The sequence below is a fragment of the Choloepus didactylus genome, chromosome 2 (assembly GCF_015220235.1).
Source record: "Choloepus didactylus isolate mChoDid1 chromosome 2, mChoDid1.pri, whole genome shotgun sequence".
NCBI classification, from domain to species: Eukaryota; Metazoa; Chordata; class Mammalia; order Pilosa; family Megalonychidae; genus Choloepus; species Choloepus didactylus.
Genome location: NC_051308.1, coordinates 195,828,318 through 195,854,741, shown reverse-complemented (window position 1 = coordinate 195,854,741; position 26,424 = coordinate 195,828,318). Strand labels below are relative to the sequence as shown.

Sequence of the window (26,424 nt, the reverse complement as noted above, 5' to 3'; positions counted from 1 at the left end):
AAAATGGGGAGGCATTGGGGGAGGGATGCAATCAGCATAAACTCTAGAGACTGTAACTAATAGAATCATTGTATTATGCTTCCTTTAATGTAACAAAGGTGATATACCAAGGTGAATGCAGATAAGAGGGGGGAATAGGGGAGGCATGTTAGACACTTGACATTGGTGGTATTGTCTGATTCTTTATTCTACTTTGATTTAAGGTTATTTTTCCTTTTGCTGCTTCCTAGCTGTCATTTTTTTTTTTTTGTTTCCTCTTTCTTTTGCCTCTCTACCTTCTTTGACTCTCCCTCCTGCCTTGTGGAAGAAATGTAGATGCTCTTGCTTAGTATGAAAAGAATGTTCAGTTAGGATGAACTTAAATGTTTGGAAATGAACAGAGGTGTTGGTAGCAAGATGTGAGAATAACTAACAGCGCCAAATGGTGTGTGAATGAGGTGGAAAGGGGAAGCTCAGAGTCATATATGTCACCAGAAGGAAAGTTGGAGGTCAAAAGATGGAAATGTATAAAACTGAATCCTATGGTGGGCGATGTCCATGATCAACTGTACAAATACTAGAAATCACTTCATGAACCAGAACAAATGTATGACAATACAATTAGAAGTTAATAATAGAGGGGCATATAGGGAAGAACTATATACCTATTACAAACTATATACTACAGTTAGTAGTATTTCAACATTTTTTCATAAACAGTAACAAACATACTATATCAATACTAGGAGTCAACAGTTGAGGGGGGTTGGTTAGGGATAGGGGAGGTTTAGAGTTTCCTTTTCTTTTTTTCTTTTTTCATCTTTCACTTTATTTCTTGTCTGGAGTAATGAAAAGTTTCTAAAAATTGAACAAAAATTAAGTGTGGTGATGGATGCACAGCTGTATGAGGGTACCCAGGGGCAAGTGATTGTACACTTTGGAATCTTTGGATAATTGTATGGTATCTGAACAATCTCAATAAAAATGAAAAAAAAAAAAAGAACATGGCTTTTTATGGGGTACATAATAGATTCAAATCAACACAATGCAGATAAAAAAAATGAAAAACAAAAACAAAAACAGGAATAACAACATTGTATACAGATATAATAAAATACATTAACTGAGGCCAAAGTAGAAGAAGACTGAGAAGTGAATTTTAGCTTTGGAGAGAAAACCACCTTAGACTGCCATTTAAGGAATGTGATGGACATTTTTAGTACATTATTTCATCTTCACAAAAACCTTGTGAAGTGAGTGATATTGTGTCTATTTCTCAGAAAGGGAACAAAGTCTTGGAGAGGTTAAGTGATTTTTCTTAAGTCACATAGCTGATTTATAGCACAGCCTATTCTATGTTCCAGTCTCTAAGGGCCTTTTTCATTTTTTGAATAATACCTGGATTATCTGGTGCCAATATTTTAGGAGATCTAACAATTTATGTTATATTTCATAGCCAACAAAAACATTTTTAGCATTTTGACTGAGGTCTTCTGGCTATGTTATATGGTGTAGTAGAAAGAGTTTATGTCTTGGTTTGGATTGGAGCAAAAGTAATTGATTCAGAAAGTGATGCCAGGAAACCTGTGTGGGAGGACGATAGTGAGACAGAGAAATGAGGGAAGCCAATATGTGTACATTATCAAGACAGTTACCATGATGGGCAACTGGAGCTCAGTGCTGCTGGGGAACTCTAGGAGACAGAGTAGAACACATTCAGAGTATCCCAATGGAAGGGTAAGAAAGCTGAGATATTATCCATTAACTCCCCATCCATCATTGGTTCAGGCCTGCTTCAAGTGACACCAAATCTCTGAAACTCCCAGCTTGCTCTGTGCACAGACCAAGTATGTTCCCATGGCCAGAAAGAAGAAAAGTCTTGAGGCAAAGAGTTGTAGGTGTTCCCTGTATATAGCCTTTAGCATATATACTAAGAAAGCTAAGAAAATATGGACAGAAAACCAATAGCACATGCAATAGAATGTAATGGAATATAAATCCTGTATCTACCACTTTCTACATTCAATAGACATTCATTACATATTTATTGTAAGTCCATCTTACCCTATGTCAGGGGTCAGCCAAATAAAGTTCTACTAGAACACAGCTATACCCATTCATTTATGCTCTTGCCCTATAATTGTATGATGGCAGAGTTGAGTAGTTGGGATAGAGACTATGTGGCCCTCAATGGCTAAAATATTTACTATCTGGCATTTTACAGAAAAAGTTTTCCAAACCCTGTGCTAGGTATGTGGGATTCTGAGATGAATAAGATTATGCTTCTGTCCTTAAAGAGTTTATAATCTGATGAAGAGGGCAGATGAACTGGCCCTGACCATCTCCACCATCTGCTAGGAGAGAAAGGTAAGAAAAGTAAACCAATAAATGTAGTAAAGCATTGCAACAGCCATTCAGATGAGAGAGTGGTGATTTCTAACTAGTTGAGGGAGAAATCAATAAAATCTTTATAGAAGAGATGACAGTTTAGTAGATTCCTGAAAGATGACTAGGTATTTTCCAGGCCAAGACATTTATTTTGGTTTGCTAATGCTGCTGTTTTGCAAAACACCAGAAATGGCCTGGCTTTTATAAAGGGGGTTTATTTGGTTACAAAGTTACAGTCTTAAGGCCATAAAGTGTCCAAGGTAAGGCATCAACAATAGGATACCTTCACTGGAGAAAGGCCATTGGCATCCTGAAAACCTCTGTAAGCTCAAAGGCACGTGGCGGCTTGCTCCCAGGTTGTGTTTCAAAATGGTGTTCTCCACAATGTCAGTGTCAGCTTTCAACACCTGTCTTCAAAATGTCTAAATTGCAGCAAGCAGTGAGCTCCTTCTGTCTGAGCTTTTATAGGGCTCTGTGATGGTTGGGTTCATGTGTCAACTTGGCTAGGTGGCCTAGCTGTCTGGTCAAGCGGGCACTGGCCTGACGATTCCTGTGAGGCTATTTGAGGCTGGTTGGTTTGTTGGATCATCAGTCAATTGACTGCAGCTGACTGATGACTCATCAAGGGGTGTGCTTCCACAGTGAGAGAATGCAATTGGCTGGATTTGATCCGGGTGATCAGTTGGAGGCTTATAAGCCGGACGGTTAGAGAACCTTCACTTCTTCTTCAGCTGCTCAGTGAAGCTTTTCCTGGGGAGCTCGTCGAAGTTGCCAGTTCGTTTCCTGAGGAGTTCGTCAAAGTTGTCGGTTCGTTTCCTGAGGAGTTCTTCAAAGTTGCCGGTTCGTTTCCTGAGGAGTTCGTCAAAGTTGTCGGTTCGTTTCCCGAGGAGTTCGTCGGACGTCTTCCTTGGAGTTGACAGCTTGTTGACGGCTCTGCAGAATTTGGACTCGTGCGCTCCCGCAGTTGCGTGAGTCACTTTTACAATTTGATAATAAGAGACATCTCTCATTGATTCTGTTTCCAAGGAGAACCCTAACTAATACAACTTGGTACCGGAAGTGGTTCTTGAGAAACGGAATCTTAAAATGGGCTTTTACAACTTGTTTTCTACTCTGATTAGATTCAGAGGCACTAATGACTCTATTTCCAATAATCAAGAGGGTACTAAGAGTCCATGGCAGGAGTTGGCAAAGGAAATACGTAAAATAGCACCATTTGATTCTCCTAATTGTGCTCTAGTATGAAGCGAGGCTCTGGGTGACAGCGTTTTCGACACTTTCACGGAGTTTTGCAGTATTAAGAAGTATAATGATGTTGGCTGGCTGCTCTTAGATACTTTGGATACAGTTGTAAGAGAAAGGGATGAGCTAAAGGCTTCAAATTCAAAACTTGAATGCTGTATGACGGATGTAAAGGGTTCCATCTGTGCCCTGAAAGAAAATCTTATTTCCTGTGCCCGCAGACTGGAGGTTTCTGAAAATCAGACGCAGTCTCTTATTGTGCGAGTAGCACATTTACAGCGTAAACTAAAATCTCAACCTCTCAGGGTGTCTGCTGTTAAAGTAAAGGCATTGATTGGAAAAGAATGGGACCCAGAAACTTGGGATGGAGACATATGGATTGATAATAATGACAGTGAGGACATTGGAACCCTGGATTCTGCTGGGTCATTGTTAGATTTACCTGTAGAGGGCTGTCCTGGGGAAACAGCTTCTCTGCCTCCAGTCTGCCCTAAGGAGCCTGCCACGCAACTCCCACCTAAGGAGATTGACCCTTCAATGCCTGCTAATCTTGTAATCACCTCCCCTGGAGGAAGCAGCCCTCACTCTTTTGTCTGGAGAGACTAATCCTGTTTTAAGAGATGAAAATGCAACAGAGTGCCCTGAGGTGAATGGCTTGAGAGATAATTCTAACTCTTTTCATGACCCACCCCCACCACCAGTTTTTGCTTCAAGACCTATAACTAGGCTCAAGTCCCAACAAGCCCCAAAGGGTGAGGTACAAAGTGTGACCCATGAGGAAGTACGTACGCTATACCCCAAAAGAACTGTATGAGTTTTCCAACTTATACAGACAGAAACCAGGGGAATATGTGTGGGAATGGATATTGAGAGTGTGGGATAATGGTGGAAGGAATATAAGGTTGGATCAGGCTGAATTTACTGATATGGGCCCACTAAGCAGAGGTTCTGCATTCAATGTTGTAGCTCGAGGGGTTAGAAAGGGTGTTAACAGTTTGTTTGGGTGGCTGGCTGAAACATGGATCAAAAGGTGGCCGGCATTACCAGAAGTTGAAATGCCAGAACTGCCCTGGTATAATGTGGAGGAGGGGATTCAAAGGCTTAGAGAGATTGGAATGTTAGAGTGGATTTATCATGGAAAACCTGCTCACACAGCCCTGGAATGTCCAGAGGACATACCTTTTACCAGGACTGTAAGGAATAAATTTGTGAAACTAGCTCCATCATCCCTGAAGAGCTCTGTAGTCGCCCTTCTCTGTAGGTCATATATTACTGTAGGAACTGCTGTCACTGAACTGGAATCCTTAAACACAATGGGGATAATCGGGTCCCGAGTCAGCAGAAGCCAAGTGGCTGCAGTTAATCGCCACAGACAAGGTGGACAGGGCTACCATAATGGAAAACAGGCTCAAAGCAGCAATCAAAATAATATGACTCGCAGAGACTTATGGCGTTGGCTAGTGGATCATGGAGTACCAAGTAGTAAAATAGATGGGCAATCGACTAAATTCTTGTTTGAACTATATAAGCAGAAGAATTCTAGGCCACGTGAACAAAAATCTCCCTTGAATTACAAAAACAGAGAGTCACGGCCCCTTAATCAATTCCCAGACTTGAGACAGTTTACAGATCCAGAGCCTCTTGAATGAAGGGAAGGCCGGGTACCCTTGGAGAAGGACCCTGTCACACTGCCAAAAATTTACACTGTTAATCTTCCTCCCAGCCTTCCCCAGGGGGACCTACGGCCTTTTACCAGGGTGACTGTGCATTGGGGAAAAGGAAATGATCAGATATTTTGTGGATTATTAGACACTGGGTCAGAAGTGACATTAATTCCCGGAGACCCAAAACATCACTCTGGTCCACCAGTCAGAGTTGGGGCTTATGGAGGTCAGATGATTGATGGAGTTTTAGCCCAGGTCCGTCTCACAGTGGGTCCAGTGGGTCCCCGGACCCATTCTGTGGTTATTTCCCCAGTGCTGGAATGCATAATTGGAATAGACATACTCAGCAACTGGCAGAATCCTCACATTGGTTCCCTGACTCCTGGAGTGAGGGCTATTATGGTGGGAAAGGCCAAGTGGAAGCCACTAGAGCTGCCTCTGCCTAGCAAAGTAGTGAACCAGAAGCAATACCGGATTCCTGGAGGGATTGCAGAGATTAATGCCACTCTTAAGGACTTGAAGGATGCAGGGGTGGTGATTCCCACCACATCCCCATTCAACTCTCCTATTTGGCCTGTGCAGAAAACAGATGGGTCTTGGAGGATGACTGTGGATTATCGTAAACTTAACCACGTGGTGACTCCAATTGCAGCTGCTGTCCTAGATGTGGTATCATTGCTTGAGCAAATCAACACATCCCCTGGTACCTGGTATGCAGCTATTGATCTGGCAAATGCTTTTTTCTCAATTGCTGTCAGCAAGGACCACCAGAAACAGTTTGCATTTAGCTGGCAAGGCCAGCAGTTTACATTCACCGTGCTACCTCAGGGTTATATCAACTCTCCAACCCTATGTCATAATATTGTCCGCAGGGATCTTGATCATTTCTCCCTCCCACAAGACATCACACTGGTCCATTATATTGATGATATCATGTTGATTGGACCTAGTGAGCAAGAAGTAGCAACTACTCTAGATTTGTTGGTAAGGTATTTGCGTGGCAGAGGATGGGAGATAAATCCAACAAAAATACAAGGCCCTTCCACCTCAGTAAAATTTCTAGGTGTTCAGTGGTGTGGGGCCTGTGGAGATATTCCTTCTAAGGTGAAGGATAAGCTGCTGCATCTGGCCCCTCCTACAACCAAAAAAGAGGCACAACGTTTAGTTGGCCTCTTTGGGTTTTGGAGACAACATATTCCTCATTTAGGTGTGCTACTCTGGCCCATTTACCGAGTGACTAGAAAAGCTTCTAGTTTTGAGTGGAGACCGGAGCAAGATGAGGCTCTGCAACAGGTCCAGGCTGCTGTGCAAGCTGCTCTGCCGCTTGGACCATATGATCCAGCGATCCAATGGTGCTGGAAGTGTCAGTGGCAAATAGAGATGCTGTTTGGAGCCTTTGGCAGGCTCCTATAGGAGAATCACAACGCAGGCCCTTAGGATTTTGGAGTAAAGCTTTACCATCTTCTGCAGATAACTACTCTCCATTTGAGAAACAACTGTTGGCCTGCCACTGGGCCTTAGTAGAGACAGAACGCTTAACCATGGGCCACCAAGTTACCATGAGACCTGAGTTACCTATCATGAGCTGGGTGTTATCTGATCCACCAAGCCATAAAGTTGGGCGTGCACAGCAGCACTCCATCATAAAATGGAAATGGTATATATGAGATAGAGCTAGAGCAGGTCCTGAAGGTACAAGTAAGTTACATGAGGAAGTGGCCCAAATGCCCATGGCCCCCACTCCTTCCACCTTACCTTCTCTTGCCCAGCCCACAGCTATGGCATCTTGGGGAGTTCCTTACAGTCAGTTGACTGAGGAAGAGAAGACTCGGGCCTGGTTTACAGATGGTTCTGCACGATATGCAGGTACCACCCGAAAGTGGACAGCTGCAGCACTGCAGCCCCTTTCTGGGATATCCCTGAAGGACAGTGGTGAGGGGAAATCCTCCCAGTGGGCAGAACTTCGAGCAGTGCACCTGGTTGTTCACTTTGCTTGGAAGGAGAACTGGCCAGAGGTGCATCTGTATACTGATTCCTGGGCTGTTGCTAATGGTTTGGCTGGATGGTCAGGGACTTGGAAGGAACATGATTGGAAGATTGGTGACAAAGAAGTCTGGGGAAGGAGTATGTGGATAGACCTTTCTGAGTGGGCAAACAACATGAAGATATTTGTGTCCCATGTGAATGCTCACCAGAGGGTGACTTCAGCAGAAGAAGGTTTTAATAACCAAGTGGATAAAATGACCCGTTTGGTGGATACCAATCAGCCTCTTTCCCCAGCAACTCCTGTCATTGCCCAATGGGCTCATGAACAAAGTGGTCATGGTGGTAGGGATGGAAGTTATGCATGGGCTCAGCAACATGGACTTCCACTCACCAAGGCTGACCTGGCCACAGCCACTGCTGAGTGTCCAATTTGCCAGCAGCAGAGACCCACACTCAGTCCCCGATATGGCACCATTCCTCGAGGTGATCAGCCTGCTACCTGGTGGCAGGTTGATTACATCGGACCACTTCCATCATGGAAAGGGCAGCGATTTGTTCTTACTGGAATAGACACATACTCCGGATATAGGTTTGCCTTCCCTGCACGACATGCTTCTGCCAAAACTACGATACGTGGACTTACAGAATGCCTCATCCACCGTCATGGTATTCCACACAGCATTGCTTCGGACCAAGGAACCCACTTCACAGCAAATGAAGTGAGGGGATGGGCACATACTCATGGAATTCTGTGGTCTTACCATGTTCCCCATCATCCAGAAGCAGCTGGGTTGATAGAACGGTGGAATGGCCTATTGAAGACTCAATTACGGTGCCAACTAGGTGGAATACCTTGCAGGGCTGGGGCAGTGTTCTCCAGGAGGCTGTGTATGCTCTGAATCAGCGTCCACTCTATGGTGCTGTTTCTCCCATAGCCAGGATTCATGGGTACAGGAATCAAGGGGTGGAAACAGGAGTAGCACCACTCACTATCACTCCTAGTGATCCACTAGGGAAATTTTTGCTTCCTGTCCCTGCAAGTTTAAGCTCTGCTGGTCTACAAGTCTTGGTTCCAAAAGGAGGAGTGCTTCCACCAGGAAACACAACAATAATCCCATTGAACTGGAAGTTAAGGCTGCCACCTGGCCACTTTGGGCTTCTTATGCCTCTGAATCAACAGGCAAGTAAGGGGATTACTGTACTGGCTGGGGTGATTGATCCTGACTATCAAGGGGAAATAGCACTGCAACTACACAATGGAAGTAAAGAAGAGTTTTCCTGGCATACAGGAGATCCCCTGGGGCGTCTCTTAGTACTACCATGCCCCGTGATTCAAGTCAATGGAAAACTGCAACAACCCAATCCAGGCAGGACTACCAATGGCCAAGAAACTTCAGGAATGAAGGTTTGGGTCACCCCACCAGGCAAAGAACCACGGCCAGTTGAAGTGCTTGCTGAGGGTAAAGGGAACATGGAATGGTTAGTGGAAGAAGGTCGTGATAAATATGAACTACGGCCACGTGACCAGTTACAGAAACGAGGACTATGATGATATGAATATTTCCTCCTCGTTTTGTGATGATTATGTTTGTATTTGTCTGTGAAGAAAATATTTTTGCTTTCTTCTCTGTCTTATCCCCTTATCATATGGCATAAGCTGTAACGTTCATTTTGAAGATATGGTTTTAGGTGATGTGTACAACTGCCAAGTTGACAAGGGGTGGACTGTGATGGTTGGGTTCATGTGTCAACTTGGCTAGGTGGCCTAGCTGTCTGGTCAAGCGGGCATTGGCCTGACGATTCCTGTGAGGCTATTTGAGGCTGGTTGGTTTGTTGGATCATCAGTCAATTGACTGCAGCTGACTGATGACTCATCAAGGGGTGTGCTTCCACAGTGAGAGAATGCAATTGGCTGGATTTGGTCCAGGTGATCAGTTGGAGGCTTATAAGCCGGACGGTTAGAGAACCTTCACTTCTTCTTCAGCTGCTCAGTGAAGCTTTTCCTGGGGAGCTCGTCGAAGTTGCCAGTTCGTTTCCTGAGGAGTTCGTCAAAGTTGTCGGTTCGTTTCCTGAGGAGTTCGTCAAAGTTGTCGGTTCGTTTCCCGAGGAGTTCGTCGGACGTCTTCCTTGGAGTTGACAGCTTGTTGACGGCTCTGCAGAATTTGGACTCGTGCGCTCCCGCAGTTGCGTGAGTCACTTTTACAATTTGATAATAAGAGACATCTCTCATTGATTCTGTTTCCAAGGAGAACCCTAACTAATACAGGCTCCAATAAACTAATCAAGACCCATGCCGAATGGGCCGGGCCACACCTCCATGGAAATAATCTAATCAGGGTTATCACCTACAGTTGGGTGGGTCATATCTCCATGGAAACATCCAATCAAAAGGTCACACTCTAATCAAAAAGATTGATCAATCTGCCCCCACAAGATTGCTTCAAAGAACATGGCTTAATATATACAAACTGGTACAGCAGTCAATACAGAGAAGGCAAGAAATGGCAAAGGTGTTGCACAGAAAAACAGTAAGAAGAATTTAGTGTCGTATTTGCAGGCGGAGAGAGGAGAGCCACAAAAAGTAAGACTGGAAAGTAAGGAATCAAATTTTGTCTTTTCTTTAGAAATATGAATGACTCTTGCAATCAGTGTAGAGTCCGTGTTGAAGGGGATATTTTAGTTTCCTAGTTCTTAGAACAAATATCATATGATATGTTGGTTTAACACAGGAATTCACTGGCTCTTGGTTTCAGAGGCTAGGCTTGCTTTCTTCCATGTCGGTATCTTCTGGCTGGCCTGCAATCTTTGGGGTTCCTTGTCTTTTCTGTCCCTTGGCAATGCACACGGCAACGTCTTCTCCTTTCTATTCAGGGTTCTCTTGACTTCTGTCTGTACCCCATGGCCTCTCTCTCTATCTTCACTCTGTTTATAAGGGACTCTATTAATGCAGATTAAAGCCCAACCCAATTCAGTTGGGCCACACCTTAACTGAATAATATCTTGAAGAGATCTTTTTTACAATGGGTCCACACCTCCTAGAAAGCAGACCAAGGCTAAGAACATGTCTAAATTGGGGTGCACAATTCAGTCCACCACAGGGGGCAATAGTGGAGTTGAATTAGGAAGCTATTGTAGAGGTCTAAGCATGAAATGGTGCGGGTGTGAGCTAACGTAGTAGGAGTGGACATGGAAAGGGAAGAGTAGGTAAAAGAGAAATTAAGGAGGTAAAATTGACAGGGCTGGATCATCTCCCAGATTGGGTTTCTTTTTTTTTGTGAGGGAGAATGAGGAGTGGGGTCTTGTCTAGGTTTCTGGCATGAATAACTGATGGTGGTTCCATTCACTGAGATAGGAATCACAGGAAAAGGAGGGGATTTGGTGAGAAGAGGATTTGTTCCATCTGGGACAGTTGAATTTGAAATGCCTGTGAGACAATAAGAGATGTTCAGGAGATAGTTGGACCCAGAGAGAATAAAATGATTAGAGGATTGTCCCATGAAGGTGGTATTTTAACTACGGAAGGGGATGAGGTCCCCCTGGGAGCATGGGCAGCGTGAGACTATATCCCTGTGAGTTATCATAAGGAAATCACTATCCCGCTTGTGAGGGTGCCTGGCAAAAGGGGATTTTTTTTTTCCAGTGGAATTCTTCTATTTATTAATATTAACACGAAGCCATTTCCCAGCAGTAAACATGCTGTAATGAGAACAAGACTGAGTTTCTAAGGGTAATAAAATAACAATGACATCATAGATAGAGCACTGGGAACATTCCTCACAGAAAACATTGGCTTTTCTTCTCTGGTTGACATGACCAGGCTCTCAGTCCAGTTTTCCGAGCACGTACTCCTGGGAGCATGGGTAGAGTGAGAGTATATCCCTGTGAGTTATTATTATAAGGAAATCACTACCCAACTTGTGAGAGTGTCAGGCTAAAGGGGAGATATTTAGAGCCTGAGGGTATTTGGGAAACTTTCAAATCCTCCTTGGCTTTAGCTTCCTGAAGAACTGGCCCTAATCATCCTCACCATCTTCTGAGAGAGTAAAGTGAAGCAGTTTTCGAAGTGCTTTGAAGCTACTCAAAACGGGGTCCACAGACCAGCAAAAGTGTACCACCTGGAAGCTTGTTAGAAATTCGAAATCTCAGGCCCCACCCCAGACCCAGTAAATCAGAATCTTAAAATACAAAGAGGTATAGTAGGCCAGTGCTTCTTTCAATACTTTAAGACCACTGTCCTACAAAATCTCCCTCAAGTTTCCTTTGGTTTGATGTGTTGAATTTCCAAACCTTCAATATCAAGGTTAAATTTTGTTTTATGCTCTAGCAAGGGGAGGGGTTCATGTTCCTCTTTATTTGTTAGATACAGGGAAAGTGATGAGAAAACCCATAAAGATCTCTCCTTGAGATTTACTAATTCATCAAAAGTATTTCTTGCCATTAGCAGATTTGGGGTTGTTCCAGTTTGCTAATGCTGCCATTAAACAAAATACCAGAAATGGATTGGCTTTTATAAAGGGGGGTTATTTGGTTACAAAGTTACGGTCTAAAGGCCATAAAGTTTCCAAGGTAAGACATTAACAATCAGGTACCTTCACTGAAGGATGGCCATCGGCATCCAGAAAACCTCTGTTACCTTGGAAGGCACGTGGCTGGTGTCTGCTTGCTCCCAGGTTGCATTTCAAAATGGCGTTCTCCAAAATGCTGCTCTTGGGGTGTTTTGTCCTCTCAGCTGCAGCTCCTTTTCAAAATATCACTCTCAGTTGCTCTGCTCCTTCTGTCTGTGAATTTCTTTATACGATTCCAGTGATCCAATTAACACCCACCCTGAATGGGTGGGGTAACACCTCCATAGAAATTATCCAATCAAATGTTTCACTCACAGTTGATTGCATCACATCTCCTTGGAAATACTCAATCAAAGAATTCCAGTCTAATCAACACTAATACATCTGCCCCCTTAAGATTGAATCAAAGAACATGGCTTTTTCTGGAGGACATAATATATACAAATCAGTACATGGGTACTAGTAGCTCCTAAATAGATTTGATTGTTATACTCCATGTCTCTCAATCTGGGCATTATTGAAAATTTGAACAAGATAATTCTTTCTTCTAGGGGGCTGTCCTGTGCGTTATAGGATGTTTAGGAGCATCCCTGGCCTCTGTCCAGTAGGTTCCAGCAGTATGCCCTCTAAGTGTGACAATATGAAATGTCTCCTGGGGAGGCAAAATTGCCCCTAGTTGAGAACCACTGCTAACAAAGGTATCCCCACAGATACTCAGCAGCTTAAGAAACATTGTCTTTTCCCTTCCTAAAACCCTTCAACAGCTCCATTGCACTTACATATATCCTTTGCTGCAACCATTAGGAATCCCAAGCAATTTTCTGAGCACATCATACAGTTTTAAAAGGAACCTTCACACATGCTCTGCCTTTGTTTTGAATGCTTTTCCCCAGCTCTCCTGCGAGCAAACTTCTATGTTGCACCTGCCCCCTGCCCTCTACCTTGGGATCCATTCTCTAACCTTTTCTGCACTGTTCTGTGCTCTGGGAGGCTGAGCCTTTGCGACTACATCACCTGGGCTGCTTCCCTTGGGTTTCTGGTTGGGTTCGGTTGGCCATACCAGCAAGAGATGGAAGGATAGAAAAAGAGGGATGGGGTTCTTATACTCCCTACTTCTGCTCGCTCCTCATTGGCTTCTGAGGTTCCTTCGGTGGCTCTGTTGGGTGGTCCCTCTTTCAAATGATTCAGCTCTGTTGGTCCCTCTTTCAGATTATCACGTTCTCTCTGGGCTTGGTTATTCCCTCTTCTTATCCCTTCATGCCTAGAGGTGGGAACAGCTTCCTCCTGTGGCTTGGTCCCAAGTGGTTCACCATCCATTGGTGGCTCCTTTAATCCTGCCCCCACCTCTATAAGTCATTTCATCAAACTCTCTTCAGCTAAACTATTAGCTATGCTAATTGTTTCCTGTGTGGATTCTGACTGACATACTCCACTCTGTTACTAGGCTGGCTTAGGTACCTCCTGTCTGCTTCTGGGGCCACTTTTCTTACCACTGGCTTAGCACGTATCATCCTGTGTGGTGACACATTGTGTTCTGGTTTGCTAATGCTGCCAGAATGCAAAATACCAGAGAAGGATTGACTTTTATAAAGGGCGTTTATTTGGTTACACAGTTACAGTATAAAGGCCATGACGTGTCCATCAACAAAGGGTACCTTCACTGGAGAACAGCCATTGGCATCTGGAAAACCTCTGTTAGCTGGGAAGGCACGTGGCTGGCGTCTGCTTGCTCCTAGGTTGCATTTCAAAATGGCATTCTCCAACATGACTGCATCAGCTTCCAACAGCCATCGTCAAAATCTCTGTCTCAGCTCCAGTTAGCTGTGAGCTCCTTCTGTCTGAGCTTATATAGTGCTCCAGTAAAACTAAACAAGGTCCACACTGGATGGGTGGGGCCACACCTCCATGGAAATTATCCAATCAGAGTTATCACCTACGGTTAGGTGGGTCACATCTCCATGGACACTGAACCAATAGGTTCCAACCCAGTCCACACTAATATGTCTGCCCCCACAAGAATGCATTAAAGAATATGGCTTTTTCTGGGGGACATAATATATGCAAACCAGCACACATTGTTTCTGACAGACTCTGAGCTCCCTGAGAAAAGATCCATGTGTGACTGATCTCTGTATTCCCAGCACCTGGTCCAGCGCTGACAGAGAACAGCTGCTTGGGGAAGGCTACTACCCTAGGGAGGGGGGAAAGAATCAATGAAAGTGCTACAGACTCATGGTGACTTGTCTTTAAATTTGCAAAGATGGCATGTTGCAATGTTGGCTCACATGAGGTCCTAGATAGATACAGATTTGAGAAGAGGGCTCAGAAATTCTGTAGGGCTCCTGGTTGGGACAGAAGACTATTGGGATCTGACAGGATATTACTATTTAAACTGTGATTATTGTTTATTCCAGTTCCTCCAGAGGCAGGCATATTATGATTATGAATGGCAAATGCCTGGCAAATTCAGAACTGACTTTACCTGGTAGTATTTTTGTTATATTTTTTATTCTTTTACAAAATGGCATTTTTTTCTCATTATAAATGCAATATATTTTACTTGTAGAAAATTTGGAAAATACAAACAAAGCATAAAGAAGAAAATAAAATCACCCACCATCCCACAAATTGACTATAGATATTTTTCTCTATATCCTTATAGTCTTTCTTCTGAGTATAGTCTTTTTTTTATATATATATATACAATCAGGGGATCATACCACTTATATATTTTAAAACATTTTATACTTATTTAATCAATATATATACAATTTTATATCATTTTTTTCATTTATCATTATATCTCAAACACAATTTTTAATGGCTGCACACCAGCCCATCATGTGGATCTATTATAATTTTTTTTCCTATTGTTGGACGTTTTCAGTATTTCACTATTATAAACAACATCTTTGCACATAAATCTTAGATAACTTCCTTAATGCTAAATTCCTGGAAGTTCTTGATGATATCTTTGCTGTGGCCAACTGGAGAATATCCATGCTAATCATGTGAAAGCAGACCACAGATAACTGATAGCCACAAACAATTTACAAAACTCAAATAACTCACTGTCAATGGGGGGAAAGTGGGGATTCGACACTGTAAATTAGCAGATACAATAAGGTATCCCAGACTCTGTGTCAGAAATTTGTTCAGAGTATGGGTGGGGCACAAAGGAATGAGGGGTCAGTTCGACCTGAGGGAGGGAGAGTTTGAAATGTCTAAAGTTCAGAGTAGCTTGGATGTGAATCTCCCAGGTCATGTTAGAATGAGAGGAGAAATGATGAGTTCCTTCCTCTTTTCTCTCCTTAAAGTATTTCCTCTCCTTTCCCCAGCAACTCTCTGCCTCAATATCATAGCTGCTTTTTCCTAAATTTGCCACTTCTCTTTTTTGCTCTCTAGCTAAAGAAAACGGTGGGAAAGAACAGGAACTTCCTGTCTGTGGACAAAAATAGGCTTTCTTTTGCTTTTCCCCGATTTAAGCTGGATCATCTGTTTCCTCAACATCCAGAAAAGGACAGTCAAGTTTTTGTAGGTTGCTGTGTTTTCTCTTAGGAAAGGCAGCTTTTTGTAAACGTTGTTTTATTTGATACCCAACAAATGCCAATTAAGAAACGTGACAACAATAACAGCAACAACAAAAAGCAGTTGGTGGGCAATTTAGGAAGAGAAGGCAGGAAACCAGCAACAACAGAATGCATTAGGAAGTAATTTGCACCTACACTCCTGCTGTATAAAAGTTGGAAATCATTTCTGCTAGAAATGAAAAAAATCACATTTCTAAACAGATGTGTAAAGTAGGAAACATCATATTGAGATACACAAGCCAGTTTTCTTTTTTTTTTTTTTTAAGTTGGTTACTTAGAAAATAATCATTCTCAGTTGTACAAGTTAGAAACCTTGGTATTATCTCTGACTCCCCTTACTCTCTCCTCTTCTACTCCCATTATTTAGTGAGTTTTAAAATTTTATCTCCAAATAGTTTCTCAATAAATATACAGTATAATATCTTTTTTGTTTTCCATTCCTTATGCTATTGTCCAAGTTTAGATTCTTTCTATTGCTTGCTTGACTTGTTAAAAGTCTCTTTGTTTTCTTGCTTCCAGTCTTTTCCGTTTCCAATTTGTCCTCAAATTTTCTGCCAGAAAGATCTTTTTAAAAAATCACATCTTTAGTTTAACTAAGTCACATCTTTAGTTTAACATTTATTGATATTTCAAATGCCAGGATGAAGTAGACCCAGATCCTGCTGTTGACAAGCTTGTGATGTTTAATGGTTCACATTATCTCTACCTTCTGACTCTGAGTCTAATCCTCTTCCCATGCTGCACTTCAGCTGCCACTTCTTTCTGCATGCGGCCAGGCACTAAGGAATGTGGGAATTGGAGCCGCTGTGTCTCTGCCATGTTTAATTTTAGCTGATGATCTAAAACATGTAGTTTGAGACTTTGTGGAGAATGTAGAAAAAGTGCTATGCAAGTCGACAGGTCTGATGACCTGTGTTTAGACATTTGAAGCTATAAGTAGAGCCTGTTGATGACTCATGAGCCCTGATGAAAGTTAAAACTGATTTAGAAGTTGATACTGCTGCCTGTGTCCTATTGAACACGTTTGTTTACACACATACAATGCAAATATAGCTTGCAGCTGGGGTGGAATAGATTTGGGGTGAAAAGACTTAGGTTCTAATTCTAAGTGCCACGGACTGTGCTTAAGCACCATTACCTGCATTTTCTCCTTTAATCCTCACAATAATCCTTCAAGGTCCATATTATTACACCCAATGTACAGAAAAAATATATCCAAAAGCAAAGAGTGGCTTTGACTCACGCCTCTGGTTAGCTCCTGGATGGGAACTGTGTCTCTTAACTTTTGGTTTTATGGAAGGTGCCAAACGTTTGCCTTCTTCTCAGCAAACTTTGTTGAAGGGACAGAGGCTATTACAAAGACAAGAAAGGAAAGGAGAAACTGGAAACTAACTTATGTTGGCCGGTATCTCTTTCACTCTGCTTTACTCATACCAGATATGGGTGCTCACATTCGTTATCTCAGAAGAAGCAACTAAGTCCTCCTAAGGCTTATCCAGGCCCTGCAGCCCAAATTGTAAAGCCAGGGTCCCTCAACTCTCTAACTCTAGGATCAAAATTGCTGCTTCTTATAAGGGAAGAGTATTGGGAAGTCATGTAAATGAGGATAAAGAAAATATTAGTCAGGTTTGTTGAGATTGGTGGAAGGCCTTAAAGGAGACGAATTGTAGTTTGCAATGAATAAAATGAAGAACTCAAATTGCTAGTTGGCAAGCCTTCTGAATGTAGGGGACATGCTTTCAGTAATTATGAAAATGGCCTTTCCTAACAAATACCACTGCTGTTTCAATTCCCTGAGCAGATTTCTCCCTTTGATTCCCAATCACATTTTCTTGGTACTCCTCTGATGATGTTCATTTTCCTCTGACTTGTATTAGTTTTGTGAGTGTGACCCATCCTTCTCACCAGACTGGAAGCTCCCTGAGAGCAGGGATTGCATCCACACACCAGTAAACCAGCACCTTTCATGCTATACAATATTTTTTCTTTCAAATTATATATGTGGTTAAATCAAGTTATTTATGGATTCTGTCTCAGGAGAGTAAAGGAATTACACTTTTTTTTTTAAAGGAATGCTTTTTTTAAAAAAATTTATTTTAGTAACATATATACACAACCTAAAATTTCCCCCTTTAACTGCTTTCAGACATATATTCAGTAGTGTTGATTACAATCACAACATTGTGTTACCATCCCCATCATCCATTACATCACCCCCAACAGAAATTCTACACCAATTGAGTTTTAACTCCGAATTCCCTAGCCTTTCCCCACCCCTGGTAACCTGTATTCTAGTTTCTGAATGTATGAATTTGCTTGTTACAATTATTTCATATCAGTGAGATCATACAATATTTGTCCTTTTATGTCTGGCTTATTTCACTCAACATGATGTCTTTAAGGTCCCTCCATGTTGTCACATGATGCCATGCAATTTTAGTACATTGAATTGCCAAATTGAATAGATCAGAAGCGCTTTGACGAGAGGGAGAGGACTTTTTTTCAATAAATATTTATGGGGTACCACCCATATCTCAGGTACTGCTCTGGTTGCTGGAGATATGGTCGTAAACAAGACAAAAACTTCTATTCTCATGGAGATTACATTTGTAGTGGGGGAGAAAATAATAACTATGTATCTCCCCTAGCGTCTTCCATGGTATTTTGGGGGTGCTAAATAAATGTTTATTTAACTAGGTATCTTGAGAGTGAATTCATTGGAAAGAGCATTGGATTAGAGGCAGGAGTGTAAAGTGCTTATCATATTGTCTTGTCATCTATTATATGTTGTTCTTCTATATTAGAGCCCCTCATGTTTAGGTGAGGGGTCTTACTCTCTAGTGTAACACCAGTGTCTAGCCCAGGGCCTGGCACAAAGGAGTGGCTATAAATTCTGTGCTGAATGATACCTTTGTTATTTAGTAACTGTGAAGTTGGGCAAGTCTCTTGAGTTTTGTCTGTTTCCTCATCAACTAAATGAGGTCTTACTATCTACCTCATAGGGTATTGTGAGGACTAAATGCTCCTCTTTGCTGCTTCTGAACCATTTTCCCTCCCTCCTCTTTCATAAACCTCAGTTCCTTTAGGTCCTTGACATTCCACTTTACCATCTGCTATTCTGCTTTGCTGCTGTCATCTACCTACCCTCTGGGTATTAGCCTTCATTCAGTGATGATTTTAGCTCCTATGTCTCTCTTCTTTTACACCACCATTCCTGTTATCTTTCTGGAGTACTTCAACATGTACCTGGATGATATTATACAACTCCTCTGCTTCTCTGTTCCTGGACCTCCTCATCTCCAAATCTGTTCCTCCACCTGACCTCATTTGCCCACATCCATAGTCCTACCTTTGTCTTTGTCCTCATCAATAACTGTTTCACATCCCAAATCTTAATTTCAGATGTCCCATTTTCTTTCCACTCTTCTTACCCTTCCAAGTCACCTACTCCCACTCCAGCACTGTTGAGATCTCCAGTTCATCATTCTCTCCCCTTCTGTTCTTACTTCCTTCCTTACCCAGGCTAGGTTTCACAGTCTGTAATTATAATCTCTCCCTTGTGTATCATTGTGAACAAATTTGTCCTTCTCTATCTTCACTGGGCTCACTTGGTTATATCCAGATATCTTCCTACTTTGAGCTTACTCTTGAATAGTGTAACATTGCTGGAGAAAAGCTGACATTCCTGTTGATTGGTCCCACTTTAAATGCATGAGCATAAATCTAAATGTGAACTCAGCACTGTTCAGCAATCTCACTTCACAACCGTGGCTTTCCCAATCTCTGAAATGATTCTTTCCTACCTTCCCCTCTTTTCTTAAATATCTTTATCCACCCTTGTCCTCCCCCTCAGGTCATGATTCCATTTCTTTGGGAAAATTCCAAGAGCTAATACTTACGGGGTGCATACTACCTACCAGGCATTGCTCTAAGCTTTTTATATGTGCAAGCTCATTTAATCCTCAAAACAATCAGTGGAAGCAAATATGATTATTATCCACATTTTAAATACGGAGAAACTGAGGCATAGAGAAGTTAGAAAATTTGTTTGAGGCCGTATAGCTACTAAGTAATGAATCTGGGGTTTCAAACCCAGGCATTCTAGCATCAGAGTCAACATTCTTAACCACTAAACTTTGAGTAAATAGAAGTAGATAGACACTCCTTCACCTTGTCATCACGAAACTACCGACATATTGACAGCTGAACCCACACTCTCTGCTGGCACTCTTGCCACTATGTCACTTTGCATGAACGATCCCTGCTCCTAACAAAGGCCAACTCTTCTGCTTGGGCTTGGGGGTCTTGTCCTCCCTAGCCTTGTCAAAGACTTAACTGCTGCAATTCTCTTGTCTCTTCTTTGTCATCAGTTTCTCCCTCTCTCCTAAACATTCCCTTCAGTATAAAAACATGCTTTCATATCTTCAATCTAAAAGAAAAGAAATCAAGACAAAGAAAACCCCTCCCTTCGCCTTATCTCCACCTCCAGTTAATGCCCCACTTTTCAGCTTCCTTCTGAGCTCTTCTTGATAGTTGCATGACTGACTCTTACTCTTCAGATCTTAGCTTATATGCCCCTTTCTCAGAGGGGCTGCCCTGACCATCCAATATAAAGTAGCCACCCATTGGCTTTCTGTTACATCAACTTATTTAAATTCCCTGCAAAGCATTTATCAGCATCAGATATTATATTATTCTTGTTTATTTGCTTAAGTGTTTGCTTCCCCTCACCAGAATGTAAGCTGTTAGAGAGCAAAGAACCTGTCAGGCTTGTTCACTATTGTATTTATTCCCAGGGCCTCCAAAGTGCCTGACAGAGTAGATGGTCAATAAATACAATATCCTTGTAGGTCCTCCAGTGATCTGCCCTCACTTCTCTGACTTGTCTCCTACTATTTTCTCCCTGGCTCACTGTTCTTTCAATATGCCAGACTTACTTCTAACTTTGGGCCTTTACACTTTTTATTCCTTCCCCCAGGTATCCACATGGCTCCCTCCCATCCTTTCCTCAGGTCTCTGCTCAAAGGTTACCTTCTCATTTAGATCTTCCCTTATTACCCTGTTTAAAATTGCAGCTTTTTACACCTTTCCTGGCTTAAGGACTTGCCAAGCACTGACCAATTTTAATATACTATATTATTTACTATTTATTTTATTGCCCGTGGCCCCCCCACCACCCCCATGAAAGCGCTGCTGCATCTCTAACGTCTAAAAGAGTGCCTAGCACAAAACAGTAAATATATATGAAATGAATGAATTTGTGGAATGAATGCATAAATATCAGATGTGAAATCCTTTGGGAATGCCAGGCATCATTTTGGCTAGTAAAATTATGTATTTTAATAAATTATTATTATTATTCTTTTTTGCAAATTGACTATATCATCATGGTTTACTTAAGGTTATTTCTAGATCAATTTGTGATTTAAAATCAGTTATTAAATATGTGACATAATGAATAATTTTCGTAGCATTGATGCTTGCATTCCTTACAGCCCTGGCACAGAGCTCTGCACACAATACAATAGGCGCGCAAAGAAAGCATGTTGGAGAAGATCACTGGGGGGTGGGTCTGCGAGTCTACTCCAAGAAACAGCCCCTAGCTTCGCCAGGCCCCGCCTCGCCCCGCGGAGGCCCCGCCCCCCGCGTGCTGAAGGCTATATAGGAGAGTGACGTCAGGCCGTTTGTTGTTACTGGCGGCTCCCAAGATGGCGTCCATCATGGAAGGGCCGCTCAGCAAGTGGACTAATGTGATGAAGGGCTGGCAGTACCGTTGGTTCGTGTTGGACTACAATGCAGGGCTGCTCTCCTACTACACTGTGAGTAGTCTGAGGGCAAAGCTCCGAGCGCCTCGGGGGGCCGCGGTCCCTGGGTGGAGTTGGGAGGCCGGGGCTTCTTGTAGCGGGGTTGAGGTTGCTAGGCTGGGGGTGCCGCCGTACGAGAGTTCCCTCGTGGAGGAGGGCTTTACGCCCAGGACAGCCAATGAGGGTGAAGGAGATGCGGGCGCAGCCACCAAGCGGTCACTAGCAGTCTGATTTATGGGTTGGGGGGCAAGCCGCGTTTCTTTTTCAGGGTCCCCTATTAAGTGGTGGTGGGGCCCTGCAAGGTTGCGGATGGGTGAGGGAGATCGCAGTTATGGTTTAAAGTGCCCGATCCGTGCTGTCTTTCCACGTTGTCGTAGACTTTATACTGTCCCCCGAGTCCCTGTAGACGGCCGCGCCCCTCTGGCTTCCCTCGGGGGATTGAAGATCGCTGCTTTCTCGGAGCAGTGGCCAGACGAACCTGGCCAGGTCCAAAGGCGACCGGCCAGCTCTCGAGCAACACGAAAGTGTCCGAATTTCCTCTTGTTTGTCCAGGTTGAGTGTCTCATTCAGGGGACGCTCCTCTCTATTCAGCGGGAGGCAATCGTAATCAACGCCTTAACTTTTGAGAGCTGAGGGTTTCCTACACACGAGTCTCTTGTTAGTGAAAAAAAGAGACGGGATCGTTCGTTTGTACCCTGAAAGTTATATTTTGGGGAGGGCTGAGGTCAGGCTTTCCTGTAGTCAGTGTGAATCAGTGGCCGTGGGCAAGTCGAGAATTGCTGTGCATCTTATGTTCTGATTATGCCCTCCACCCCCATCGCATTAGAAAATTGAAGGTGGGTGGTATGAGAGAGAGAAATTACTTACAAAGGTACTTTCTCTGAATGGTGTATCGTTATTATTAGCCAACGAGGGGGAGGAAGCCACTTAAAAGGACTTTAGAAAATAATAGAAGACAGAAGGAAAACCTTTAAGAATATTTTGGCAGAAGAGTTACTGCTGATGAGAGAAATGGGACAGTAGTATTTATTCGTTCATTTAAAAATACTTATTGAGCACCTACTATGTGTTAGTTATTTTAGGCTTGTGTGTGTATGTATGTATGTATGTATGTGTATGCATGTGTGACTATGCACGTGCAGCAGAGCAAGAATCAACAGAGATGAAGACATTCACCATACCTGCTCTTCTGGAGCTTATATTCTAGCCTAGTGGTTACCTTAATTCATTCTACTCAAAATAACTCTGCAAGGTAGGTGTTTATTATCCCTATTTTATATGCCCATTTTACAGTTATGGAATTTGAGACTCCAGGTTTTAAGTACTTCCTCAAGATCATATAGCTTGCAGTAAGTGCTAGAGTCAGGATTCCAAATTCTTGGCTTTCTGACCTGTACTTTCTGACTTCACTTTCGCTACAGGAAGGAGGAAAGTGCAAGCTGTGAATTACTGTGAGAGTAAAAGTGTTTCTTTCAACATCCTGTAGCTATCAACTTCCTTTCTTGACATAATTTTTAAAGAAAAAAGACCAGACATTTATAAGTCTTACACACATTGTTCAAGATTATCTTTAGGTAGACATGAGAGCGAGTCAATTGAACATTATTTCCTGAAAAATCTCGAATTATGCAATCCCGTGGCTCAGGTAAATGATGAAGCAATATTGGGTTTCAGTAGATGTGATAATCAGTAAACCCCATGGAACCTATCTAACCAGTTCAAGAAAGAGTAATTTCAACTAGTGGTCCTATGGAATTAAGTTACCCTGCAAATCTCAAATACGTGTTGGTCTGAATCTAGGGCCATACTGGGGAGGTTCCAAGGTGGGATTCTTGGGGGCTCCTAGCTCATACAGAATCTTTTTTCTCCTGTGTTTCTTCCTTTACGTATCCTTTTTCTGCCTCCTTGCCCTTTCACTTTCTGCAATGTTGGGCAAATTTCTCCTTGTCTTACTGGCTAAATACAGGTTTTTTCATAAACTTTTTTTCTTACCTAATACTTAGCCTCTCTTATGAGACTGGATGCCATAAAACAACATCCTTGCCAGAAGTAAGTATCATATTTCTCACTAATGGCTATTTAGAAGTATTTTTTTTCCCCTGGTTCTTCTATGTTAAAGTATTTGCTTGTGGAGAACCATCTTGTGAAAATAAACTTTTATCTAATCCCAATTTAGAGAAAGTCCAGTAAAGATAGGAAAAGTAAGAGACACACTGCATGTCGGCAAAAAATTCTGTATACTTGGACATTGTTTCAGTGCATTAGAATTCTGAAAAATTTGAAAAGAGATATTAATGTGCATGTGCCTGATAACTTGAAGCTACATCTTCTAGGAAGAGTATCTGAATTAGTTGCATGGCCTTTTAAGCAGAGCAGTAAATAGCAAGTCACTCTTCCCTGTTTCCCAAAACACTTGGGCTCTGGTATGGCTCTGGGGTTATAGGTCTTATTCTAGGGTGGCTCTGAAAACCCTGAACTAAACTAGATTAGCCTTGCCTTAGAGTTGTCCTTTATTGAGAATTGACATTGGAATGATCTCAGGGCTGGGTTGGGATCACTGGGATTGCTGTGGACTGAATAGATTCATGCAAACCTCACCCCAGTCTGGGTCTTCACCCCTGGGCCTGAGCCCAGGCCCAGATCTGATCTCTGAGGATGGATAGTCTTTTTACTTTACATTTCTTCTGTTTTCTTTTCTTTTCTTCTTCTTCTTTTTTTTTACGTAGTTGTACAATCCTTATCATCTCCATTTTAAACAATTCTCATGACCCCAAACACCTCATAGCTCGTCGTCCCTTAATTATTTGTTCCTAGTATTTGTGTGGTACTAGCGTGGTATTCCTATTAATTATAGTCTGTAGTGTGCAATAGGTAGATTTTTCCCATAAGCCCTTCTGTTTACAACTCCGTGTGTCTTTTGTTTTCATAATCAGTCAATCTTCAGTTTTTGAAAATGAACTTCATATATTTTTATCCTGCCCAACAAAGGAACGGAGAAGCTGATGACTTCCTTTAGATTTAGGCAGCTTTTCAACTCTAACTCTGTCTCTTAATTATTAGAAACTGAATGTAATGTCATTCATTCAGTCAGCATTAATTTAAGGCCAACTTTGTAATAGGCATTATATGATATATGCTGGAGGTGCATGCATGGGAGAGAGTTCGGAAGGAACTCAGTCTTGCAGAGCAGATACCTAAACATACTTTCGAGCAATATGACAAATTCTGCAATAGGAATAAGAATAGAGTGCTGTGGGAGCATTGCCTGTGAAATGCTTTCTGCTGAAAGGCCAGAGAGACATTTGAGCTGAGATTTAAGGATGAAGATGGAAGAGAAGTAGGACATTGTAGGTAATGGCAAAGGATATGTGTAAATTTGGAAACTTGAGAATACAAGGTGCATTAAGAGGATATTGAGATCTTCTGAGCAGCTCTAGTATAAAGGAAAGTATGAGGAGATAACAGGAGATTGAGTCCAGAAAGCGTCAGGCCTGGAAATGAAGATCTGTTGGATTATAGGACAAAATTTGTTAGATGAATGTTTTGTGTGTGTGTCTGTAAATAATGGGAATTTATTGGCTCATGATTTTGAGGCTAAGAGAAAAGTCCAGTATCAAGGTGTCAATAAGGTGATGCTTTCTCCCTGAAGACTATGGTGTTCTGGGGCTGGCTGCTGGTGATCCTTGGGTTCTTTTCTTTCACATGGCAATGCACATGGGAGTGTCTTCTTTCTCTTCCAGTTCTGTTGGCTTCTACTTTGCCAGGTAACTTTGTCTTCATAAAGCCTCCAGTGATAGGATTAAGGCCCAATCTCTTTCAGTTGGGCCACAGCTTAATTAAAAATAACATTGATAAAAGTCCTATTTACAATGGGTTTACACTCTGTGGTTTAAGATGAATTTTTATTATTAGATGAGATGCCCAGCTAAGGGGGTAAATTTGGCAACACTATTTGAGCAACCAACTGTTTATTTGAGTCATGATGACAGAGACAAAAAAGGAAGAAAAATTGGGAAAGGTATAGATACGTGAGATTAAGAGGATATTGAGATCTTCTGAGCAGCTGTAGTGTAAAGGAAGGTATGAGGAGATAACAGGAGATTGAGTCCAGAAAGCGTCAGGCCTGGAAATGAAGATCTGTTGGATTATAGCACAGAATTTGTTAGATGAATTTTTTTTGTGTGTGTGGAAGGTTAAGTTAGTGGAATTTGTGCTTTTTGTTAATTTATCAAGTCTTTCTCTAGTACCTATTTGTGTGCCAGGCGCTATGCCAGGGAGTGGGGATAAAATGATAAATAAGATGAGAATTGTCCCTGTTCTCAAGAGAGGTAGATTCTACTGGAGAATAAAACTAGTTTGGGCTGTGGTAGGAAGCAGAAGTTTTTGAGGGGGCAAGAATACTTCATAGATAGAGAATATGTTTCACATTGTATCACATCAAGAAGCACATGATGTGTGGTTTCTTTCTATGATGTTAAAATTGATCAGTAGGTTCAAGTGAAAGTTATATTCTTTAATGAACACTGTGATTACAGAGAAATAATCAGGAGGTCATGTTGACAGGACTCATTGGGTGGAGTGAAAGGGTTAGAGAAGTCTGATTACATCTGGGTTTTTGGTGTGAACTAGGTGAATGATGTTAGGGAAGATAAGAGGAACAGGTTTAGGGAAAAGGTGGTTTGCTTTGGGCCATGTTGAAATTGAGGTAAAGATGTCTTATAGGAAGTTGAATATATGAGTGGAGCTTAGGACAAAAATCTGGGTCGCAGATAAGTATTAACTGTATACACAGAGAGAGTTGAGAGAGTGAGTGAGAAGAGTAGAGAGCCTTGGGTACTGTGCTGAGAAACCCCACTGGATTGGTTGTCTGTTGCTGTGTAAGAAACTACCCCAAAACCTTACAAGTTAAAACAACAAACATTTATTATTTTATCATTTCCATAGGTCAGGAATTCAGGAGTGACTTGGCTGGATGGTTCTGGCGCAGGGTTCTTGCATGAGGTTGAGTCAGAACATTGGCCAGGTTTGCAGTCGTTTGAAAGGCTTGGCTGGGGCTGGTGGATCCTCTTCCAAGATGATGCATTCACACGGCTGTTGGCAGAAAGTCTCAGTTCCTTGCTGGTGTTGGAAGGTGGCCTTGGTTCCTCAGCAGGTAGCCTCTCCATTGGACTGCTTGAGTGTCATCAAGACATGGCAGCAGGCTTTG

The 26,424-nt window shown here is 42.3% G+C and overlaps 1 protein-coding gene across 1 annotated transcript in view; it reads left to right on the top strand.

The window, feature by feature from the left end:
* Window positions 1-21,102: 21,102 nt before the first annotated feature.
* OSBPL9 (oxysterol binding protein like 9) overlaps window positions 21,103-26,424 on the top strand; it is a 200,877-nt gene continuing 195,555 nt past the window's right edge. The window contains 1 exon segment of the mRNA XM_037827248.1: window positions 21,103-21,233. Coding sequence (XP_037683176.1) covers window positions 21,123-21,233 — 111 coding nt within the window. The 5' untranslated portion in view covers window positions 21,103-21,122.